This window comes from Thamnophis sirtalis, unplaced genomic scaffold (genome assembly GCF_051295495.1).
Source record: "Thamnophis sirtalis isolate CommonGarterSnake01/CBP01778 unplaced genomic scaffold, rThaSir2_p1.2 scaffold_4, whole genome shotgun sequence".
NCBI classification, from domain to species: Eukaryota; Metazoa; Chordata; class Lepidosauria; order Squamata; family Natricidae; genus Thamnophis; species Thamnophis sirtalis.
Genome location: NW_028261384.1, coordinates 39,709,317 through 39,728,867, shown reverse-complemented (window position 1 = coordinate 39,728,867; position 19,551 = coordinate 39,709,317). Strand labels below are relative to the sequence as shown.

At 35.0% G+C, this 19,551-nt stretch overlaps 1 protein-coding gene across 2 annotated transcripts in view; it reads left to right on the top strand.

The window, feature by feature from the left end:
- Positions 1–19,551, top strand: part of RAPGEF5 (Rap guanine nucleotide exchange factor 5) — a 115,196-nt gene that overhangs the window by 78,319 nt on the left and 17,326 nt on the right. For both annotated transcript variants that reach the window (XM_014055104.2, XM_087712778.1), the window contains 4 exons: positions 13,047–13,125; positions 14,399–14,543; positions 15,880–15,977; positions 19,362–19,392. In XM_014055104.2, coding sequence (XP_013910579.2) covers positions 13,047–13,125; positions 14,399–14,543; positions 15,880–15,977; positions 19,362–19,392 — 353 coding nt within the window. The remainder of the gene's footprint in view (positions 1–13,046; positions 13,126–14,398; positions 14,544–15,879; positions 15,978–19,361; positions 19,393–19,551) is intronic.

The following is a 19,551-nucleotide window of genomic DNA, read 5'->3' as shown; positions in this document are numbered from 1 at the left end:
AATGAACTAATGCCATTGAATGAACTATTTGGTGTCAATTTATCAGGGCTGTGCAAATAGACATGCCATTTCCACACAGCTATTTCAAACACCGCATGCCCACATAGAGTGTCATGTGAACTGAAATATTTATTTTGAAGGATTTGCTGAGATATAGTATTGATGATTGAATATAATAACACAATTCTAATATAATAACACAAAAAGAAAAGTCTTCATGTTGTTGTATATAGTGTTATTAATTAAACTATGTGTTCTTATATATTTCATTCTGTTATTATAATAACAGTTTACAGAGTTTTCTTGGTTTGAGACTTACATGAAATGTAAGACTATTTCGGATGACAATATTGTCATTTAATCCAAAATGTATTAAAACAATTATGAACCTGTCTAAATGTATGTATGTATGTGAATTGCATATGTGAATAAAAAACCTATTCAGTTTGCTGCTTGATTTATGACATTATTGAAATTTCATATAATATTAAATGATTGTTAGTAAATGTATGCAGCGAAAAATCCAGTTGTCTTTTTTCAGACAGTACTACCATTCTGTCAGCATTTTACTGTATATATAAGGTTTGGCTCTTGTTTTCAGAAATGTATGCATTCACATCTAGAATCCACAAATGGGACTGAATGGTATATTGATATGGTAATGACCAAAATCCGAATTAATTACCTATTATCAATGTAAAGTTTCATCTAGATATATTGAAGAGAGACATAGTTGCTTATTAAATAAAGGGTTTCATAATAGTATATTGAACTAGAATGTAGATTAGAATACAGACTAGGTAAGACTATTTCAAATAGACATGCAGAATAACTGAGTACAGATAGTCCTCAATTTACAACCACAACTGAGCCCAAACTTTATGCTTCTAAGTGAGAAATTTGTTAAGTAAGTTTTGCCGCATTATACAACTTTTCTTGCCACATTTGTTAAGTGAATCACTGTAGTTATTAAATCAGTAACACAATTGTAAAGTGAATCTGGATTTCCTATTGATTTTGCTTGCCAGAAGGTTGCAAAAGGGGATTCCATGACCAAGAGACACCATAACTGGGATAAATGTGAATCAGTTGTCAAACATCCGAAGGTAAATCACATGACCATGGGGATGTTCCAATGGTCATAAGTGTGAAAAATGGCCAGAAGTCACTTTTTTCAGTGCTATCGTAAATTTGACCAATCATTAAGTGATTGTAAATTGTAAATTGAGGATTACCTGTATAAAGAATTCCAGAATAATAATTAAGAAGATGCTTTCTTTGCATCTTCTTAAAAACACTGTAGAAATATCCAAGGAAATTGGGATATAATAAAAGAAGTAAGCTAAATAAATGTAAATGCTATTCCCCATTAAATGTCATGATGGTCCTTTGAATTATGTTAGAATGGCTCTCAAAAGGTGATGGCAATCACCTTTATTTTGAGCCTCAAAATAAAGATGATTGAAAAATTCAAATAGCTAATTGAGACATTTAGAATGATTGGAATATTGATTTTTTCATATCAGGTCAATTGCCTTGAAGTTGTCATTGCTTCTTTCTAAAGCATTTAGTTAAACATTTGAAGAAGAAGGTGCTGTGATCATTTATAAGAATGCTGTTCCCCGTGGTCCTTGGTCCTTTACTTTTCTGTGATATTGCAATTAAACAGGGATAGTTGAACATTAACATGGCATTCCCACTGAAAAGTTTTAGTTGTACAAGTACAATTGTCTTGTTAATTAAAACAAATTTGCTGATTTGATATGTGACCCTCCTTTATATATTTTAATGCTCCTGTGCTTAAAATACTGCATGAACTGTCTTAAGACAGAAATCATTGGAAAAGGGATGTCCTTTGTTGAAATTCAACATATATATCATTGTTCATATTAACCAATATTCTAAGTTGGAGCAAGTTGCATGAATAAATACAACAGATTGTAGAACATGTTCCTTTTCATCTTTCAACTATTTATAGTTGGGGATTGAGAATTTTCAAAGCTGCAAGGAATCTTTTTGGGCTTTGAAAGCACCAGCTTACTTGACTCATCATATATAAAAATACTGCAGGATATAAGAATAATGAATACACCAAATAACAGAACAAAACCTTACTTTTAAGCAGAGAATACAACTCTGTTACTGTGTTCATTGTGCGCATTTGTTTCAGTGTTTCCAGTGTTTTCTGTACTCAAAGGTTTTTAGTACAAAGATATTCTTGTTTCTGATGTTTTCTGTGAAAAATAAAAGACTATATTCATTTCCCTCCCAAAGCATGTGAAAGATGGCAAAGTTAAAAAAGCACCCCTTTGCAATGTTTTCAGCCATTTCTTCCATCTGAAATTGTCTATGCATAGGTTTTAAATTGAGATCATTATCTCAATTTTGTCAATTGGGGATAGAATATTTTCTAACATACTATATATATCAACATATATCGTCAGAGATCTGTTTTTTGAGTTAGCATACATACATATAACGACATGCTTTTTATACCTATGTTCTGGTTTATATTATTCAAAGGTAGTAATCATCAACCAAAAATTCTCAGATTACTCAAAGATTTAATAATTCAATAAAGTTATGATTCCGTCTTGGTTTATGTAGCCTTATTATCATCAGAATTTTGACTGATATATTGGCTGTGTTTCTGTCTATTTATTTGTTAAATGTATTTGTTGCCCATCTCGTTCCAAAATGACTCTATAGCGGGCAGAGTTTCATTCCCTTTTTTGTTTAAAATCTTTTAGAGTCAAAGTTAAAATGAAATACATCCTTATTTTATTTTGGATTTTTAAAAAAGGATGTAAAATTGTTCTGTTGTATTTTGGAAGCTTGCTACTGAGCTTTTTTGGCATGAGTTTTGGGGATTCCTGGACTGCAAAAAAGAGCAGGAGTTTGCAAGAATGTTGCAATTTGCTCTTTCTGATTTAACGATTGGTACCATATAACAAAGGGATGCACTGGCTCAGTGGCTAAGACACTGAGCTTGTCGATCAGAAAGGTCAGCAGTTCAGTGGTTCGAATCCCTAGTGCCGCGTAACAGAGTGATCTCCCATTACTTGTCCCAGCTTCTGCCAACCTAGCAGTTCAAAAGCATGTAAAAAATGCAAATAGAAAAATAGGAACCACCTTTGGTGGGAAGGTAACAGCGTTCTGTATACCTTCGGCATTTAGTCATGCTGTCCACATGACCAAGGAGACATCTTTGGATAGCGCTGACTGTTCAGCTTTAAAACAGAAATGAGCACCGCCCCCTAGAATCAGGAATGACTAGCACATATGTGCTAGAGAAACCTTTGCCTTTTCCATGTAACAAGATTATATATCCCTTTTCTTGTCAGGTTTCTTGCACTTTTTCTTTTTAACCAATCATCATTATTTCAGACTGTTACTAGTTCTGGTTAAAAGTATGTTAAAAACGTCAAAATTCCATTTCTGCTGTGTTTGATCTGTGTGACCCTTCAGATGCAACAATTTTAAACTTCAGCTAGGTTGAATTTTGCACATAAAGTATTCAGCCCTCTGGTAATTGCTGAGAATAATACATACATCTGAATGGAAAGCCTGAACTAGTCATTGGACTGAATATTTTATACTTTTAAATATATGAGACTACTGAGGAATATGTGTTAGAGAAAGGAAGTGCATATTAATTTTCAGACTTCCTGTAAAGGGTGCACTTTTGTGAAAAGTAAATCTTGTTATATATCTTTGAAACTGTAAAATTAGAGATGGTTTAGTCAAATTATATCTAAATGTGCTGCAATAAAGCCTGAAAAGTGTTTATTAAAAGTGATTGACAAAGAGGAAAATATAGTAGCTAGTTATTTTACAAATAATTTTACAGCAGCCCATAACATTAAAATAATGGATTATATCTTTAATTCCAAGCACTATCCTTAAAACCTTCCATCAGAGTGTTACCAAGGAAACCCTATGCCTTTCACAATATGTCTTGTATAGGTACCATTCTATATAGGATATCGCATGAAATCTCAAAGTACAAGAGATTCTTTGGGAACTATATATCTAAGCTCCAAGATGTTAGACTTTCATCAATTAAAGTAAGCACTTTGAATTTTCCTTAGAGACAAAAAGGAAGCAGGGCATAGGATTGCAGATGTTATCTAATTAATTATAGTGGAAAGTTTAGCAATAGTGATTCTTAACTAGGTTTATATTTTAGTCTTCAAAGATAGTCCTATGTACACTCTTTGCTCTAATCAACTTCGTTACAATTACATTTTCTTCCTGATACTTTATATGGCAAAACTATAGAGAGAAGAAGTTATATAATATTGTTTATGCTTATATTACCCAGGCTATGATATAAACACATGCCTTGTTCATAAATGACTAACTGCAATATATCAATTTTAAGGCCTTGGTGACATGAAATCACAAATGTATTTCTGAATTAAATAAGCTTTATCTGTTGTAGAAGCAATACTTCTAAGTAAATATCATATGTGGCACATATCTGAGTTCCTACCTCTTTAAAGATATAAATGTAACTTGACTGACATAAGAATAAAAGAGCTCTTTCATGAAGGTGTAACATTGATCAATTGCCTAGAGCAGATGGCTAAAGGGAACAATGAAGGGTGCATAGTGGGGTTTTTTCACAATAATACTGTGCTTTTTCTTTCTGAAATTGCAGCTCTAGCAGTTGTGAATTGTCTTTTCCTACTAAAATTTATCTTGCTTAATTCTATGAGTATTACCATTCCACAGTAAGCAAATATATTTGTTTTATTATTCCCTCTAGTGCAGTATCATCATGAATTTTTACATAAGTCTGCAATTTAAATTGTCACTGTATTCTTATCTACAAATACATATTTTATTATACTTCTATATTTGTAAAGGTTGTCTCTGACAATTATGTATTAATATATGCACCATTACGATACATTTGCATTTATGTGGCTTACCATTTCATGCCATTGATAATAATTGTGTTTTGAATACTTTTATTTAAAGCACAAAATAAACTAAAGTAGAAATAGGACCCTTTAAAACAGGGAAACCCCTGCTATTTTCTTTTCTAACATTTGTTAGATAGGAAGAGAATCGTTATATTGGAAGATAGCTAAACAGCAAAAGATGGTGAATGAAAGAACATTAAAGAGCAAAGGGGGGAAAAAAACATCAGAGGACATTTAGCTAAGAGAGGTTTTTCTTCTTTTTTTTAAAGCCCACTTCCTAGAAAGGAAGTAAGGATATTGCCTTATTCTCATTTTCATTCTCATTCTCTCTCTCTTTCTCCCTCTCTCTCTCTTTCTCCCTCTCTCTTCCTCCCTCCCTCCCACCCTCCACCCCTCCCGCCCCCTCCCTCCCCTCCACCCCTTCCACTTTCTATATAGTTGTCCATCTTGAAAAATGCTATTCTGGGCATAGTTGGCCATCTTATAAAAAGCTATTGCCAGTCTTGGTAGGAATATGGTTTCCTCCTGGATGTTTCCTTAATTAGGGTGTTACTTCCTCCCTGATTGATTATTTGGTGGTATTTCTTGCTTCTCTGGGCTTCTGGACGATGTAAAATCTAGCCTGTTTATTTCCTTCCTAGGCTTTTGGTTCTATCTTTTAAATGGTATTTAAAGGGGTTTATTTCTGTGTGTCCATGGAGAGCTGATTTGTCTGAAAGCTAAGCTACCACAAATTCCTTAGTAGTTTTAGATTTGGCTTGATTTAAAATTTTAAATTTCTGGTTGAAACTGTGATTGAGCTGTCCATATGTTGCAGAAATGGAATTTTTGTCATGTTTTTATATTGCCAATTGATGTTTATGGGTACAGTCCAGCAGTCTTCTACCTTTCTGTCCCATTTAGTGATTGTTGTAGTCCTTACATTGTGGGAAATGACTCCTATTTTTTCTTCTTTGAGTATTGGGTTTGTGTATTTTCTTAAGGAATAAGCAAGATTCTTGTTTCAGTACTATGTGCCAGTGAATGAAAATATAGATTGAAATGTATGTAAGAGCATCTTTTAAAATTCTTTCTTTCTTTCTTCATTCTGAGAATCACTCTCACTTATTGAAGAGAAACATGGTTTTCTTTTTCAAAATGCTGATTAGGAAATCCTGAAAGTTAAACCTCCTGAGGTCTTATTATCCAGCCAATTTCACGCTTGCATGTTGAGTTCAGTTGAAACTGGAATGTGCACAATGATGTGGAAATTGGAACCATGGAGTTTCATGGCTACAGTGTAGGGTACTTTTCATCCAAAGAGTGACTGCCTTTTGATTCTTTAAACTAGAAAGCTCTCTTTGAAATCAGTGGGATTGGTGAGACTGTGAAAATAGCCCACACTTAATACATTTTTTTTCTGCTTACCTATTATCACATTTTAAATTTTGCTGTTTGAAATAGTTTGATGGCATGTACAGATACATTGCAACCATCAACAATTGAAAAGTAGTTGGTTTCAATCAGTGGTGGGTTTCAAAAATTGTTCGAACCTACTCTGTGGGTGTGGCCTCCTTTGTGGGAATGGCTTGCCGCCCATATGACCGGATGGGAGTGGCTTGCCACCCATGTGACCGGATATGAAGATGCCAACTGGCATGCATAAGAATATGATGTAAACTTGTTTTTTTTAAATTTTTATTTTTATTACATAGACAACACATACACATACAAAAAAAAAACAGAACAAAAAAAAAAACCACGAAACCCCCCCCCCCCATCATTTCATACAGCATGTCATTTGGTTACAAGTGTTTTAACATTTATCATTCTTATACATTTATTATTTCATTTAATAGGTTATAATGTACAATTTGGGTTGCTTTGTTTACCATCCCTTCCTCCTGCTGTAGCACCACCTTATTTTCCCTTTCTTTTCTCCCTCCCTCCCTTCTCTACTTTCTTCTTCTTCCTCTCCTTTCCCTTCCTTCTTCCTGTACCTTTCTCCTACTCCTGCTCTTCCTCTTTCCCTTCCTACCCTCTCTCCTTCCTTTTCTCTCCCTTCCATCTTCCTTTCCTTTCCCTTTCCTTTCTCCCTCCCTCCCTTCTCTACTTTCCTCCTTCCTCCTCTCCTTCCCCTTCCTTCTTCCCGTACCTTTCTCCTACTCCTGCTCTTCCTCTTCCCCTTTCTACCCTCTCTCCTCCTCTTTCTCTCCTTTCCATCCTCCTCTCCTTACCTCTTTCTTCTTTCCCCCGTCTTCCTTTCATTCTCTCCTCCTCTCTACCTTTCTTTTTCTATTGTTGTTGGTGTGTCTATTTTAAATCTCAGTTTATGTTTCCTTGGGATGGTACTTCCGCCAACCCAGACATAATTTAGTATCATTTCTTATTCCCTTACATTTGCTAATCTGTCCTAACTATATTTCCCCCCACAGACACACTTTGTATCTCTCTGTTGTATATATACTTATATATTTGATACACACAACAATAAAAAAACACAAAAAACACAACAAACATATGTTGTAAAAAAGTATATCAGCTGGTTACAAAAAACTTGTGTGCATCTCTTCTACCGTCATCAAATATAATTCATATTAATTCAAATGTCTTAACTTAAATATTTACTATATTAACATCATCATACCTCCACTTTTCTTTGACTACAGTTATTTAAACATCCTTCATCCTTAAATATACCAAGATTCAATCCATAACCATATGCTGGCATTTCATTTACTTATTTATAAAACACTCTATTAACATTAAGTCCTCATATCCTGTTTTAGCTAAACATCCATAATATTTAATAACAAAGATTTCTAATCCTCCATGTATATAATTTATTATCATTATCCTTTCTTTATTTAATTATATCCTATATCATAGCATTTTCCCCTTATTAGTTAAAATTTAACTGTATATAGTTTTATTTTTTTATGATAATTATTATTGTTATTAATAATCTTTATATATAGTCCAAAGATATTTCTAACCTTCCCTTCTCATATCCAATTATTACTATCATATCAACTCAACATTGTATACATTACTATCATTATCAATTTTTATTTAACTATACCTATTACCAATGGATTTAACTAAGTTTAGCTAATTTTGGATTATACTCTTCCATCTATCAACCTGTATCTCTCCAATAACAGAACAATCTTATATCTGCTGCCATTTGTGGGTCCATATGAAGAAATCTTTGCACCTTCTTGTCTGTGGTGTCTCTCATATGATGTTGACGCCCTCTTTTTGTTTTCTTTATCAGCTTGTCTTTAATTCTCAGCAGTGGTATCAAATGTTTTGCAAATAGTATTTCATAAACCATGAATTCTTTGATATTTTCTTCTCCTCCTGCGCCCTGTCTTTTGAAGTAAATTTACTCTCCATTTAACTCCTCTTCAAATATTCCATTCTTTCTTCCCTCAGAAGTAAACCAATTGTCATGAATATCAACAAGCTCAAATTCTTTATCTCTGTTTTCATTCTTATTTTGTATTTGGAAAACATCCTCAGTTTTTTCCTCATACTTGTTGCCAAAAACACCAAATAATCCAATTTTCTCTGAATTCTGTCCTCTGTATCAGACAGCATCTTCAGAACTGAGAGTATCACTTGAAGAGATGCTTGAATAGACGCCATGTTTATAGGCAGTTGTATTTTTTCTTAAGAGCTCTGAAGTATTTGCAAGTAAAAGCAGACTGAAAGCTGTACAATCTTATCAGATCTTAAGCCAAAACAACCAAGCAATAAAAGTGTCAAGATGTAAACAGTCAAATTGTAGTGAATTAGTTTACAGCCCGCTTGCATAAAATCAAAAGAGATGTTGGAGTAATCTATCCATTTGAAAAGGTTTTACTTAGAGTCAATCCATGTGAATAACATTAAAAGAGTAAGATAACCACTGTCCAAAACCATTAAAAAGATCAAAATTACCGCTAGATTCTTCTATTCTTTAATTTAAATTAGTTTGAATTTTTAGGCAGTCCATTTTTCTTTAAACAATAAAATGTTCTTACCAGCTACAAATATTTTCTCTTTCTTTAGGGCTGTCAGCAGTTTCAATAGCCTTGTGGCTAATCCGGAAGTCACTGGCAAAGGGGTTTTTTCCTGGGTCCCCAGAGACTTTGCGAACGTCTCTGGGACCACTGGGTCTCCCCCTACCTTTCATTGTCTCTTCGGGACAGCTTGGGTCCAAAAAGAACCGTCCAGATGCTCCAGTTTAGATGGACATTCAGGAGCAGCCTGAAAGTCCATCTTCACACTGCTAAGCCCCCCCCTCTTCCGATGTAAACTTGTTTTTTTAAAGGAATCTTTGGTTTGCATTAAAACAATTTCAACACATGCAATGTTCTGATTGCACCACAAACACAGTAGTCATCCTTACCTTTCACAGAGGCACTGAGTTTTATAAATATGAGCATGATAGTTACAATAATCATATCCAAGGACCAGTGGTGGGTTTCAAAAATTTTTGGAACCTCTTCTGTAGGTGTGGCCTGCTTTCCGGGTCCACTGGTGGAACCTCTTCTAACCGGTTCGGTAGATTTGACGAACTGGTTCTACCGAATAGGTGTGAACTGGTAGGAACCCATCTCTGGTTTCAATTTGATTACATAGATAAATAATATCATATATTCTGGCCAGACAGCAGCTAACAAAAAACTATTAGTAAAAATATTGATTTTTTTACCTTAGGAGTAACAAACTTTGACATTTTATTTGAAAAATGGTTCTTATTCTTGCAGTATGGTGATTCATAGAGGTATATTTTTAAAAACATACAGTGTGGGACTTAGCACTAACTCCAATTTCCAATACTAAGATCCTAATCCAGGTCAGATCCCTTTCCCTTCTCTTCTTAATAGCTATTATAGCCTGCAAAGGTCTTGGTCTGATAAATTGATCCATTTGATCTGTTCCTGTTTAATTGTTTATTGTAAAGACAATTGCTGGTATGCACATACTGTTTTATATTTAATGACTACTCTAGTTCTACAGGTAGTCCTTGACGTATAATCATTCATTTAGTGACCATTCAAAATTACAATGGCATTCAAAAAAATGACTTACAACTATTCCTCACACTTAATGTTTGTTGCAGCATCCCCAAAATTTGGATGCTTCGTAACCAGCATGTACTTATGACATTGCAGCTTATTGCAGTATTCTGGAGTCATGTGATCACCATTTGCAATCTTTACAACTTTGACAAGCAAAGTAAATGGCAGAAGTCAGATCCACTTAACAACTACATGATTCACTTTACTGTGGTGATTCACTTAATAACCATGAGCAAAACGGTTATAAATTGAATGCAACTCATTAGACAACTGCTTTACTTAGTAATCAAAATTATGGTCTCAATTATGTAACTGTAACTCTAGGACTACCTGTATTTTGGTCAAAACAAAGTAGAATTCAGAATATAAATGTAATCAAGATAACAAGGTGCTTTACAGTTAATAACTTAGAAAGTAAAAATATTTTGAAACGGTAAGATATTTAAGAGCAAATTTGGAATGTGGTTATTGTGGGTGCAAAGAGAGTTTTCTGGAAAGGTAAAAGGTAACAGAATTGTGGTAATGTAAGATAGATTTAGCTGTATTTTTAATCTCATCTTTAATTTCTTTGGGTTTCTATTTTGCCTTAGTTTCTGTGCTTTGAATAACTTAGTTGAAATGGAATAGGATATTTTTATGTTTTCAGAAGTATGGGTACAATTCGAATTATTTTTAAAAATAGTGTTAAGCTATGATTTCTGTGTATTTTTCATTCAAAGTGGCTAGAAATTCTATTGGTTTTCATCAGTCAATATACCTCATTTTCACAAGACAGCCAGTTTGATCTTGTAGTTAAGATACTAGTCTTAAAACCAGGAGACTGTTAATTCTAATCCTTCCTTAGGCATGAAAGCAGTTGGGTGCACTTTTTGACAGTCACTTTCTCTCTCAGCCAAGCTACCCCACAGTGTTATTGTGAGGAATACTGTATATCAAGGGTGTCAAACTCAATTTTAATGACAGCCACATCAGCATTATGGTTGTCCTCAAAGGGCCAGTTGATGTAAGACTATGATGACTCACAGTGGCCAGGTGGGCATGGCTGGGTAGATGTGGCTGTAGCCAGGTGAGCATAGCTGAATGGGTGTAGCCACTTACTGGGTGCAGCTGACTTGAGACTGCAGTGTTGGGATGGACCAACACTCACTGGCTAACTCTACATGGCTTGCCCCACAAGCTCCTCTCCTTCCCAAACTGCTAGTAGTCAAGTGTGTGTGTGTGTGTGTGTGTGTGTGTGTGTGTGTGTGTGTGTGCACATCACATTCCAGGTTTGGGGACTTTTAATCACAGAGGAAGGGAAAGGCCTCTTCTGTAGAGGAGAGTAGTGGGGCCTTCCTCCTCAGCAGCCAAACATATGAGCCATTGGGAGAGGGAAGGAAAGAATGGAAGAAAGAAGGAAGGAAGGAAAGGAGGAAAAGGAAGAAGGAAAGAAAGTAAAGGAAGAAAAGAAGAAAGAAGGAAGGAAAGAATAGGCCATTTTATTTTACAATATAAACATGTAAAGTGCTCTTGGGGGAAGGAGCAGAGAGAAATCCATAGCCCAAGAGACCACCTCTGGAGGAGGCCGGCCTGGGACAGGCTGGCAGATGGAGGCAGGTGGTGAATAAAAGCTGGAATGTGGCTTGGAAAGGCCCTTATTGTCCATGTTGATACCTATGCTGTAGGTTTACTGTGGCAGTTAAACACCACAACAGGGCCACCTAGGGAGGTGAGTGCTCCATGGAGGGGTAGTGGAAGAGATTAAGAGGTGGCAGCTCTTTTGGCATCCCCTCCGGCCCTTGCTCCATGCTCCCTCTAGCTCTCCTAACTGCCATCTCCAAGATGGAGGTGTGGCGTGCGAGTAAGACAAAGAAGGAGCAACCTCCATTTCTCTCACTCCCTTTTTGGTGGCCCAGCAGCAACATCAGTGTCAGTGGCAAAGGCCTTGCAGGAGCTGGCCTCAGATGCCTCAGCCAGCCACTCTTCCTCCTTTTCACACTTTCCCAGTGGCCTTTCACACTGTCCCCACTGCCCCCAGCCTGAGGGAGATGGTAAAGAAGCCAGCTAGCAGTGGTTGTGGGTGAAGGCAGCTATCAACCTCTGGAAGACCAGAGGTTTTGTCTTTTGATCTTTTGGACTCATGCTAGAGCCCATCTTCTGGGGACTTCTAGCACCAAGTGTGTGGTATTTATATATATGTTATATATATGTTATATATATATATATATAGCCCATACTTGGGCATACCAGGGGTTGTGACTTTAATTATATACCTCCCACCCTGGCTGGCTGATAAAGGAGTCATTCTCTGTAGCTCAAATGGTTAACTCCCTGCCTGGGAGGCAATGGAGCACAGGTTCGATTCCCAAACTTGGGTATGGCTAGCTGATGAGAGCTAAATAGCTTGAAATAGATCTATACTAGTCTCCCTTTATTTATTTATCAGCATAAATATAACATATGCTATATATATATATATATATATATATATATATATATATATATATATATATATATATATATATATATATATATATATATACATACATACATACATACATACATACATACATACATACATACATACATACATACATACATATATATATATATATATAAATATTATATGTGACTTTTTAGATGTAGATTGGGGTGTGTTGATGACTGGCTTTAAATATAGGTTAATCATCATTGCTATACTAATGTAACCCCAGTTAAATTTAATGGAGCTTGCTTTTGAATAAGTATACACGATGCCACATTATAAGTTATCTTTCAAAAAAGTACATTACGTTTTGTAAAGTATTTAAAAAGCTGAAGTAAATTTTATATGTGCTGTAGCTATTCCTTTTTAAGAAAAATTATCTCTTGTATTTTGTTTTTGGAGACCCATATCCTTTTGAAGTTCATATCCATTTTTCAGATTTACATACCGTATTTTTCTGAAACTTTACTGCTATGTTTATATTTATTGTGACTTTTCACTGTCATAGTTTGAGCTTTATTAATAATATGCTTACATAATACTCCCAGTTATCTTGTACATTTTTAAAATTTGTTTTTTGTTTTCCTGCTTTGTTTGTAGAAACTCTTCTGGATGACTTCCTCCTTACATACACAGTCTTCATGACAACAGATGACTTGTGTCAAGCTCTGCTGAGACAATATCCTTCTCTATAGAACAAGGGGAAACCATTCATTCAGGCCTCATTGTGTCTAGTGATCTTTATAGGTTAGCTATAGGGCAAGTCTACATAACTTCTTTGGCCCTATTAAGGATAGTTTATTAATCGTTGGAGTAGATACATCTATGTACCACTGCTTATATCTCAACTTTCATCCAAAGTTGATGGAAGGTCAGATTTAGCATTAAAAAATAATGTAATTCCATTCCCAATAAAAATGACAATAGGCTCTTTAATCAATAATACCACTTCCTTTATTCAGCTTACAGGAATATAATACAGCCATTACTTTAATTTTCAGCACAGCCTAATAGCATTTGAGAATTTCACTTGGCAGTGTTGCATGAAGCATAGTTTTAGTTTAATAATTTGAAATCAAATATATTCATAAATTATTTATTAATCAAATTTATATGCCACCCATCTCACTGTGTAAATCATTCTGAAAGACTTGTGCTGATTCTCAATGGTTTATAATTATATTTAATTATGTTTGTGTTTTATTTATTTTTTATCATTTTTGTATTAAGGAAAAAAAAAGACAACCTAGACCAGGGGTGTCAACTCAAGGCCCGTGGGCCGGATACGGATGATGGCCCTCTTAGATCTGCCCCGTAAGCCCACCCTGGAAAAAGTGAAGGAGTGACCCACAGTGACTCTGTTAGAGAAAATGGAGCTTGGGCAGGCCACACACAGCCCGCCTGGGCTCTGTTTTTGCAGGCAGAAAGATGCAGGAGACCATCGTGGCTGAAAACAGAGCATGGGTGGGCTGTCATGGCTGAAAACAGAGCCTTGAGTGATGAATTGGCCACACCCTGGCCACACACCCCAGTCCACTGAGAACACAACCCTGATATAGCCCTCAATGAAATTGAGTTTGACATCACTGACCTAGACTAATACTTGTATTAGTTGCAATGTTTGGGAAATTTCAATCTTTGCAATGTTCTCTTTATTCAGAGATAAGATGGGAAATTCTTACATTACTTAGTATATAAGAAAAATTTGTGTTGTATACTAAAATCTAGCTTCTGACAAGAGACAGATGCTTTCACATATTACTTAAATATTTTAAATTATTACTGAATAAACCTTACATTCAAATCATTTTATTTATTTCATTATATTTTAAAGCTTCAGTAAAATCAATAAGTACTCAAAGCTGCTTAAATAAATTGAAAAAAAAAGTATATTCAGACAATAGGATGAAAAATTATGTTGTTTTTGAGATTTAACCTTAACTTGCCTCCACTTATTGTGCTAAGAACCATCAGGACAAGGAAAGAATTGTTGATATTCCCTGTAGAAAGAGAAAAGTCTTGCATTTGGTGTCACAGTGGACTTCACTCTACAAAGACTGGTTGCATGAAGATGAGCATTTGAAGCAGTTTCTTAAGGTATGATTACGTAAATATTTTCTGATACAGAACAATAATTATACATTTTTTTAAAAATCCAAAGCTACCTTAATATGTGCAACCTGTAATAGTATATTTGAGGTAAGCTCACTTATTGAATATAGAACCAACATTTATAATGTAATATCTCTACTGGGTGCTTCTAGCCTTCTTTAAATTATCTCCAAATAATTGCTCTTCTGTTATGATCTAAAAGTGAACAATTAACCAAGATTCCGGAGTTCAGAGGATTTAGTGTTCTAATAATGGGTTTATGCATTACATATTATGTAATGTCCATGGAGTGTCATGGTTTTTCACAATTATATGAGATGGAAAAAGGTATTGTAACCGTACATACAAAAAACAGGATTAAGATGGAGTAATAAATCTTGACCGGTTGTAGAAAGCACATAGATGATAAACTAGTTGTCATAAAATTTGATTGATTATGTGCCATTAAATTAATAACAATTCTTAGCAACCACGTATATAGATTTTCTCCTAAGACAATCTGTCATCAACTTATCCCTTCACAACTGCTGTAACTGAGTCCATCTATCTTGCTGCTGGTCATCCTCTTTTTCAGTTTCCCTCTTATCTTTCCCACCATTCTAGCCTCCCTCAGAGAGTCTCCTGTGTATTTCCTTTTGTATTAGTAGGTGGTTCTAAAAGGCAGAAGCTGTCTATCACTTTGTTGTTTCCATTGTCAGTTATCAGGCTGGTTTCTTAAATACTTAATCATAGACCTTTTTTCCACCATACTCCTTGACTTTTATTACTGAAGCATTCAAATCACTTGTGTTTTCAGCTCTCAGAATACTGTCATCATTACAGCACAATTATTGATTTCCTTTCTCCAATTTTAAAGCAACATTTCTCTAATTCAGCTTCCCTCAGTATATGTTTAGTATATACGTTGAATAAATGAATAAATAAAACCATGCAGCAGTGTTTCACTTCTTTGCCAATATGCAGTCAGTCTTTTACACCATGATGCTTTCTGATTGTGCTTTATATAAGGACAGTGAGGTGTTCTGGGATTCTCACTTTCTTAAGAACATTTCATATCTTAATATACTCAACGCTGAAGATCTTTCTATCATGAATGAAGCACACAATGACTGTTTTTAGGCATTCTTTGAAAAGGTATCCTCTTCAGCATACATCAGCAATAAGGTAAGTAAGAGACTGCCTTTCAAGATAACTAATATTGACTGGTGGTTGTGTGAAACATTTCTGGAGTAATTGCTTTAACTGAATTGCCAAAAAGCTGTAGCATTTATTTATTTGATTCTTTCTCCTCCCTTTTTCTCTCAACTCCCACTTTCCATAGACAATATATAGAAATGTGTTAGACGATGTGTATGAATACCCTATATTGGAGAAAGACCTGAAAGAGTTTCAGAAATTACTTGGAATGCATCGTCGTCAGTAAGTTTCTTTTTTGGTCCTATTTTGTATTTCTTCCTTTAAAGAGTTATAATTATGTTTTTTCCCCTAATTTTAACAGGTTTTTTTATTTCAAGTGATCTGGTTTCAAGTATTTAATGTTTGTATAGTCAAGCACTGATTTTGCATAGTTTATAAGGGAATAACATGAAATAATAGGTTTGATACACAAATTATTATTGCAGTCTAATAGTCCATTTTTACTAGTATTGTAAAAATGTAATATATAAGAAATAACTACATCTCTACAGAAATAGAGCACAACAATGATGAGAACTATCTTGAATGCATTTAGGTCAATATTAAAGGGGGGGGGGATGACATTGCCATAGGTCTATACTATAGGCCATCCAATCAAGCAGAAGAAGTAGATGAACTTTTTGCTAGTCAACTAACTAAGGTATGTAGGAAACACACCATAATAGTAATGGGGGATTTCAACTACCCTGACATCAATTGGGAAACAAACTCTGCACCAAGTAGAACATCCAACAGGTTTCTAACAAACCTAGCAGACAACTTTGTTTCCCAAAAGGTAGAGAAGGGAACAAGGGGATCAGCCATATTGGACTTAATTCTCACTAACAGAGAGAAAATAGAAGGTGTTGAAGCTACAGCAACCTTGGGGGCTAGCGATCATGCAATACTGGAATTCAACATTATGCAACCACAAGTAGTAGAACAAAGTCAGACTAGAGTCTTGGATTTTAAGAGAGCTAATTTCAATAAACTTAGAAAGAGCTTGGGAAGGATTCCATGAATGAGAATCCTCAAGGGAAAAACAACTCAAGAAGTTTGGGAAATTTTGAAAAGTGAGATTATAAAAGCCCAGTCTAGCACAGTACCAATGAAGAAGAAAAATAACAGCTCCCAAAAGAAACCAGTATGGCTGCATAAAGAACTCTCTGACAAATTGAAGGACAAAAAGGATAAATATAAAAAGTGGAAAGAGGGGGACATAACTAAGGCAGAATATCAGCAAATAGCCTGAGATGAAGTGAGGAAAGCTAAGGCTCACAATGAAGAAATGCTTGCTACAAAAGTAAAAAATAACAAAAAAAGCTTCTTCCAACATGTTAAAAACAAGAAAAAAGATAAGGAAACAATTGGTTCATTGCTGGGAGAAAATGGCAAGAAAGTGACAAGCAACAGGGAGAAAGCAGAACTATTTAACATATTTTTTTGCATCTGACTTCCCACAAAGGGAAAAAACAGTCCAACCGGCCAAAAACGGCACCCAAAAAAATCAGATTAGGAACACAAGTTGAAATAGGGAAGAAAATGGTAAACAAGCACCTGTCTACCCTAGATGAGTTCAAATCACCAGGACCGAATGGATTACAGCCCAGGGTTATGAAGGAACTGGCAGATGAGATCTCAGAACCACTGAACTGTATATTTTAGAGATCACAGAGCACCGGGGAACTGTCAGAGGACTGAAAAGAGCTGATGTGGTTCCCATCTTCAAAAAGGAAAAAAAATAGATCCAGGAAATTACAGACCTATCAGCCTGACCTCAATACCAGGAAAGATTTTGGAAAAGATAATCAAGCAACAAATTAGCGAACACCTAGAAGTAAACAAAGTAAAATCCAAAAGCCAATATGGGTTTGTCAAAAGCAGATCATGCCAGACTAATCTTATTGCATTCTTTGACAAAGTGACAAAATTAGTGGACCAGAGAAATGCCATCGATATAATTTATTTGGACTTCAGCAAGGCATTTGATAAAGTAGACTATAACCTACTACTAGATAAAGTAGAAAAATTTGGGTTGGACAGCATCATCACCAGATGGATTCGTAACTGGCCGACCAACCGCACTCGTGTAATCCTCAATGGAATTGCATCTACCTGGAGAGAAGTATGCAGTGGAGTACCCCAAGGCTCTGTTTTAGGCCCAGTACTCTTCAACATCTTCATTAATGATCTGGATGAGGGGATAAATGGGGAACTTATCAAATTTGCAGATGATACCAAGATGGCAGGAATAGCCAACACTCCAGAAGATAGGCTTAAGGTACAGAAGAATCTCCTCAAACCTGAACATTGGGCACTATCTAAAATGAAATTCAATGGTGAAAAAAGTAAGGTTCTACATTTAGGCAAGAAAAATAAAATGCACAGGTACCGTATTGGTGGTACCTTACTCAATAGTAGTAACTGTGAAAGGGAATCCTAGTGGACAACCATTTAAATATGAGCCAGCAGTGTGCAGCAGCTGTCAAAAAAGCCAACACAGTTCTAGGCTGCATAAACAGAGGGATAGAATCAAGATCATGTGAAGTATTAATACCACTTTATAATGCCTTGGTAAGGCCACATTTGGAATACTGCATTAAGTTTTGGTTGCCACAATGTAGAAAAGGTGTGGAGACTCTAGAAAGAGAGCAGAGAAGGGCCACAAAGATGATTAGGGGACTGGAGGCTAAAACATATAGCTGTTATTTTCATTGTACATTTATACATACACCCAGAGACCAGTTGCAACACCCATAACAATCCCCAAAACACACCCCCACCCACAAAAAACCTCTGTCCCATAATTATTATATGAACACAACTGTATTTGCTTAAATGTAATTACATATTTTCATTTATATAATATATTTATTATGTAATTTATTATATAAATTATTATATAATTTATTAAAAATGACTGGCTGAAAATAATACTGTATATGTATAATTTTTGATATATTTTACTGGGTAAATAGCACAGTATTGGAGGGCATTTCGGTGTAGGATTGGGAAAGCTTTTGTCTGAAATTCAGAGAGCTCCTGCCACTGAATGTTGACAATACTGGACAAAAAGGCATCCTATTCACCCTAAAGTAAGGCTGGAATGATTGGTTTTTATGTAGGCAATTAATTTTGTGTAAACATAACTGAGATTCTCAAAAACAAGTTGAATTAATTATGTTCTATGCATGGTTGAAAGGCGCTTCCTTTGGGGTATAACAAGTGATCTTTTCCTCTCCACTCCCCCCCCCCAATTATTTTGAATATTCTTCTGATACTCAAAAATAGAATTTATTATTTGTTAAATGTATTTGCCATCTATCTTGCCATGGGGCTATTTTAGGTGGCTTTAAATATTACTTCTTCCAACAATTACTGTCACAACAATTGCTGTTACAGATTACTGCTAATAACAACATATAGTAATAAGTGATATTATTAGTCATATATGATAGTAATACAGCTAGAGTCAATGTAGTGTATTGTTAAAAGTGTTGAATTAAATGTGTAAAGATAGAGAAGTTCCAGGCCATTAGATTCTGTGCCACTTTTTAATAGAAATCTATACCAATACCGAAAGCATTTTTATTACAAAAATGAATAATGTACATATTTTTCTTTCAGCACAGTAGATGAATATTCACCTCACAGAAAGGTAATATGAAAAGATACTAAAATAATTTTAATTCTAATTTAATAACTTCATTTTTCTTTACCTTAAGATTTTTTTAATTAATGAAAACAAACAGCCAAAATAAACAGGCAAGCTGCACTTTTCTGTTGAAGTTGTTAAATCTGTCTGCTAATGATGTGG